This window comes from Camelina sativa, chromosome 13, assembly GCF_000633955.1.
Source record: "Camelina sativa cultivar DH55 chromosome 13, Cs, whole genome shotgun sequence".
Taxonomy (NCBI): Eukaryota; Viridiplantae; Streptophyta; class Magnoliopsida; order Brassicales; family Brassicaceae; genus Camelina; species Camelina sativa.
This window is the reverse complement of record NC_025697.1, coordinates 10,588,631-10,593,594: the sequence shown is the minus strand read 5'-3', so window position 1 is coordinate 10,593,594 and position 4,964 is coordinate 10,588,631. Positions and strand designations below refer to the sequence as shown.

The 4,964-nt window shown below is 39.2% G+C and overlaps 3 protein-coding genes across 4 annotated transcripts in view; all 3 read right to left on the bottom strand.

Moving 5' to 3' along the window:
• LOC104736330 (ENHANCER OF AG-4 protein 2-like) overlaps window positions 1–804 on the bottom strand; it is a 7,985-nt gene extending 7,181 nt beyond the window's left edge. The window contains exon 1 of one of the 2 annotated variants that reach the window (XM_010456295.2): window positions 139–804. In XM_010456295.2, coding sequence (XP_010454597.1) covers window positions 139–249 — 111 coding nt within the window. In that variant the 5' untranslated portion in view covers window positions 250–804. The remainder of the gene's footprint in view (window positions 1–138) is intronic. The other variant, XM_010456294.2, reaches the window with a different exon arrangement.
• On the bottom strand, window positions 1,261–2,696 carry LOC104736329 (ATP-dependent Clp protease proteolytic subunit 2, mitochondrial). The gene is made up of 2 exons (XM_010456292.2): window positions 2,302–2,696; window positions 1,261–1,917 (listed from the first exon to the last, which is right to left on the bottom strand). The coding sequence occupies exons 1-2, from the start codon at window positions 2,606–2,608 to the stop codon at window positions 1,496–1,498; spliced, it is 729 nt and encodes a 242-aa protein (XP_010454594.1). The 5' UTR covers window positions 2,609–2,696; the 3' UTR covers window positions 1,261–1,495.
• LOC104736328 lies at window positions 2,837–4,958 on the bottom strand. Its single transcript, XM_010456291.1, has 3 exons — window positions 4,477–4,958; window positions 4,254–4,384; window positions 2,837–3,913 (listed from the first exon to the last, which is right to left on the bottom strand). Exons 1-3 carry the CDS (start codon window positions 4,774–4,776, stop codon window positions 3,103–3,105), a joined length of 1,242 nt encoding a protein of 413 aa, XP_010454593.1. The 5' UTR covers window positions 4,777–4,958; the 3' UTR covers window positions 2,837–3,102.

Here is a 4,964-nt window from a genome sequence, read left to right as displayed (position 1 = left end):
AAAAAAAAAAAAAAAAAAAGATGATGACTATGGACATAATAAGGACTCTATATGAGGATGAATTAGAGAGAGAAGCCAAAACAAGAAGAAGAAAAAAAATCAGTGAAGAAAAAAGCGAATTCAGGAATCAGAACGCACCTTGGCAGGCCAAGCAGGGAAGCCTTTGACTTTGGCAAGAACCAGATCACCGAGAATCAACTGCCCCTTGGCCTTAGTCTTGCTCCCTCCTCTTTTACGCCCAGGAGCCATAGGCGAGACCTCTATAAACCCTAATTTTGAACGCAAAACGGGAACACCGAAGAGAATTGTGGAATCCAATCCAACCCAGATACCCAATTAGAATCTCCGATTGATATCCGAGGATAATTCCACCAGAAGAACCTCGCTGATTGATGTGGGCAGCGGAGACACCTTACGGATCACAAAGCGAGTAAACAGAGACGTAGCGAGAGAGAAATAGAGAGAGAGCGATCCAGAGAAAGATTGATTGAGGCGGTCGCGAGAGGGATACGATGGGGTTAGGGCTGAGAGGTGAAAAACTTGCGAAGAAGTTTTTGTGAGAGATAGAACTTTGGTTACTGTTGTCGGCGTTTTTTTCCCTTTTTTTTTTTTAACAAAGCGTAGATCGAAATCGAACAAAAGATTTCTTTTCTTTTTTTACCAATTTACTTTTAATCTCACTAATCCTAAGTCCTAACCAAAATATATTACGACAGTTTTTGGTCAAACAGGTATATTTCCCCTTTTTTTCTTTTATTATTATGAACACTTTCTTTCACGTTTCCATTTTAAAAATAAGTAAAAATATAGATTATAGAATATAGATATGTTAATTTTCCATTTTTCCCATTAAAGAAACCAACAAAACCACCACATCAAAGCAAGACTCATCCTTACATATAGATCTTTTACTCTTACGAATGTCCCTAATTTTCCCAAGCATAATCATCTACCAATGGTTTTACCACAAATGCATCTAATGGTGTTCCAAGTTTTATAACTATAAAAAAGTTGCTACTCAGAATACACATCAGGCTCTCACATGATGACGGCGTAGAAAACTGATCAAGGTAAGCAAAAAGAATGACAACCAAAGAATATCTATCAAGAGCATCTAACATAAAAGTAAATCAACTAGGACTGGGATTTCTGAAACTCACAAAAATCTCATCATAACTAGACTTTCTAGTTAGTTTAAAAGAATGTGCTTATAATCAAAGACTTGCAATGCATGCATGGAATTAAGACACAAAACCACTCTTTAATCCAATATTAATTTTACTGAATCAGATATGAAGACTCTGTAAACATGCAAGGAACGAGTTCTGAAATGTAGTCATGATTGATATATGAAAGAATAAAAACAGTTTGAGAGATCATGCCCTCAGACCATAAACTTCATCCATAGAAAAAGGAAATCTAATTGGAGCAAAGCAAAAAACTGGTAGAGGAAAAGAAGAAAATTTATTACTTTTGTTTGATTACCAGTTACTTCCTAACTTGAACTCTTCTTATCTTTGCTTTCATTTCCAACTGCATCTTTCACCAACTCCAATGGTCTTTCATCAATTACTTCATCGATTATTCCAAACGCCTTTGCCTCTGCAGGAGTCATGAAATGATCCCTATCCATGTTCTTTGCAACCACATCGAGAGGTTGACCCGTGTGTTTGACATACAGTTCATTTAACGCATCCCACACACGAACAATCTGTTTTGTATGAATCGTTATGTCCTTAGCCTGTCCACTATAACCTCCAGAAGGCTGATGAATCATAACAGTTGCATTTGGGAGCGACCTCCTTTGCCCTTTGGCACCCGCTGCCAAGAGAAGAGAAGCCATTGATGCAGCCTGACCTAAACAAATCGTGCTTATCGGAGAACGGATGTACTGCATAGTATCATAAATTGCAAGACCTGTACCAAAGAAAAAGATTAAAAACTGAGTCACAGACTCACAAGACACACTAGAAACAATGATAAAAAATTGATCACAAGACGCACAAGAAACAAAATCTGAAATTGAATAAGTGTTAACTCGTGATCACAAACCAGACACTCATACATTTCAACAGCCTCATTGCAGTAATCAAGTGAAGTGACTAACCCTAGATATATACCCAAATCCACATAGGAACAAGTAATCAACGAACAGTATCAAAATTTCTACTGTACTACTACTAAGTAAGAGAGCATTGACAAAGCCATGGCACCTAGCAATCTGATTCCCAATCACACTACTAACAATTAAAACGAATCGAAAGATTAAAAAGTTAAAGGAAACGGAAAGCTGAAGCGTACCGGCGGTGACATGGCCGCCAGGTGAATTGAGATACATATGGATCGGCTTGGAAGGATTCTCAGACTCGAGGTAGAGAAGCTGAGCGACGACGACGTGAGAGGTATCGTCATTAATGGGACCGTTGATGCAGATGATACGCTCCTTGAGCAATCGAGAGAAGATGTCGTAAGCTCTCTCTCCTCGCGATGAGTGCTCAATAACCATCGGAATCAGACTGTAGCTCCTTCTACCAGTGGCGATGCTTGTTGCCATGGACGATGGAGTTGATAGCCTCTTGGCGCCGGAAACGAGACCCCTCATCATCATCGGAGCTCTAAAGGGTTGTTCGGGGGAGGGAGAGTGAAATTGCTCGAGAAATGTATAACTCGACTCGAGCTTTAGGGATTTCAGATTTATTAGTAAATGCACTCTCTTTTTTTTTTTTCATTTCTTTTTTTTTCCGATTTTTGTTTATTGGAAAATTAGTTAGACATTTCTACTCATCAATTATAACATAAACCAGTTAAAACTGTAAAAAGTTTTATATCAAAGAAATAGTTTGAATATTCTGGTATTCTTTTATTCATCTAGCACACAACAACAAATCAAAATGTTTGTAATCTTTTGAATTTTAAGAAAAAATTATTGCCTAATTCGACTTTCACTTTCACTACCTATTACATTATTGGTTTTTAATAAAATGAAATGCAATAATAATACACTTTTTACTTCTATTTACTTACCAATCTAAAATAGCTATCGGCTTCTTTAGCTTTTGGAGTGGGCAGTCAATAACGAGACGGACGGGAACCTAACTAACCTTAGTCCACAGCCTTTTTGATTCTCCTACCAGTTAAAGGCTTAGGCAATCCATCAAAAATAGAACTCGCCATGGCTGCTTGTGTGAGTAAATCAGGTTTCAGGGTCCACTTCGAGGTTGGCCATAGCGATGAACCGTTGCTGTTACAGTTCGTTTCTTGGAGACTAGAGGCGCTAAACGATTTCCTCACGCTTGAGAAGCTGTCTCCCACAGGAGCATCCATTAAATTGATCGGTGTGGAGTTGACATTACCGGTGTCAGTATCTGCTGATAAGTTAGTTCTGCTTGATGCTTTGGATCTCAGTGCTAAACCTTTGCCAGCTATTGCAGAAAAGCCGCCACTGCTGCAGCTTCTGTTATCCTCTTTCAAAAGCAGTTCAGGAGCTCGTGAATTAAAATCGGCTTCAGATTTTTGGCGTCTTCGCATTGGCCTATCAGAATCCACTTCTCCTCCTCCTCCTCCTGCCTTTAAATAGTTTGGTGATTGGTTGACCTCGGCGATGACTGCATCAACCAAGCTTCTTGATTTTCTGTGGTGACTTAAGGGAGTATTGGTGGCTGGGAAAGGGGTGAGGTACTGATCATTATCTTGGAGATGAGAAGACTCTTTCTTCATGTACACTCCCATATCAAAACCTTCAGAAGCTCTTCTGTTTTTTGGTTTCAATCCATAGTATCCTTGCAAGGAGTTCATGGCTGGAGAAACCTTTTTTTCTGAAGGCTTCAATTTCAAAGACTGGAAGGAGTCAAATAATACGTCTTGGTGGTTTCCATTGCTTGCTGACGATGAAGCTTGCTCGGAACACCCCTCTCTGCAAGTAGATTTCATATATCAGACATGGGAATATGATTACTTTGATATGTCGATGTCCTTGAACGCAAATCAGTAGACTATGATCATTTAAAACGTCAAAACGGTTCTATTTACTATTACAAGGGACAAGCTGTACATTTGATGATATCATCGCTCCATAAGCATTATAAGCAACTCTCACTTAGCACTTTCATAATCTAATGAAAACTTCTTTCTATTGAGCTTGCTAACCTGGTCTAAGTTTCTCAATGATACACAGCAGCACAACTTACAGATTACAAAAACCTTGACTACATCCTTCTAAGTTACCATACAACAAGAGAGGATGAAGCTAATACCCAAGATTAAGAGAGCCGTTAGATAAGGATGGAGAAGGAGGATGTCTGCCAGGTAATGGTATCCAGAGAGACTTGAGGGCAAACATCTGAAGATCAGTCACAAGCCCATTCAGCTTCGTAATATCTGCAACCTGATCAATCACCACACTTAATTAAACACACACACACAAGCCCCCATAATCCTTGTAAACACGATTCATTCAGCTTTCTAAAACTATAATACCTCAACGCCGTATTTGATGGCAATGCCAGCGAGAGTATCCAACTTGGAGACCTCGTGTTCGATATAACCAGCGCCGGTAGGAGGGGAAGAAGAAGAAGGTGGAGACGAGGTAGGTGACGAGATACGCAGAATCTTCGAAACAGAGGATGATGATGATGATCTGCTCGAAGGACTCCAATCACGGCAACCTTCAGAGAGATCTACGAATCCGTAACCATTAAAATCACCACGGAATTTTCTGTTGCTGAATTCAAAACTCGCATTGCAAATAGAAACCCGCCTCCCTCGATCCGTGAGCATTGTTCTATAAACAATCTAATAATTAATTAGATCTGATCAAAAAAATTCTCGGATTATTCCGGTAATATCGAAGAGGAAAATGAGACGATGAGAGATTGAAGGAGAGAAGGAGGTGAAAACTCGTGGATTGATGAGAGTGATAGATAGGAACGAATTTTCTCGATGTAACTTTTTTTTTTTTTTTTTTT

What these genes read in the sequence shown, in the direction of transcription:
- LOC104736328 (XM_010456291.1), bottom strand. Translation starts at nt 4,776, where the DNA reads ATGCTCACGGATCGAGGGAGGCGGGTTTCTATTTGCAATGCGAGTTTT. An exon ending in CCATCAAATACGGCGTTGAG is followed by an intron (nt 4,385 to 4,476) that starts GTATTATAGTTT and finishes GTGATTGATCAG; the next exon opens with GTTGCAGATATTACGAAGCT. An exon ending in AACGGCTCTCTTAATCTTGG is followed by an intron (nt 3,914 to 4,253) that starts GTATTAGCTTCA and finishes ATCTACTTGCAG; the next exon opens with AGAGGGGTGTTCCGAGCAAG.
- LOC104736329 (XM_010456292.2), bottom strand. Translation starts at nt 2,608, where the DNA reads ATGATGATGAGGGGTCTCGTTTCCGGCGCCAAGAGGCTATCAACTCCA. An exon ending in TGGCGGCCATGTCACCGCCG is followed by an intron (nt 1,918 to 2,301) that starts GTACGCTTCAGC and finishes TCTTTGGTACAG; the next exon opens with GTCTTGCAATTTATGATACT.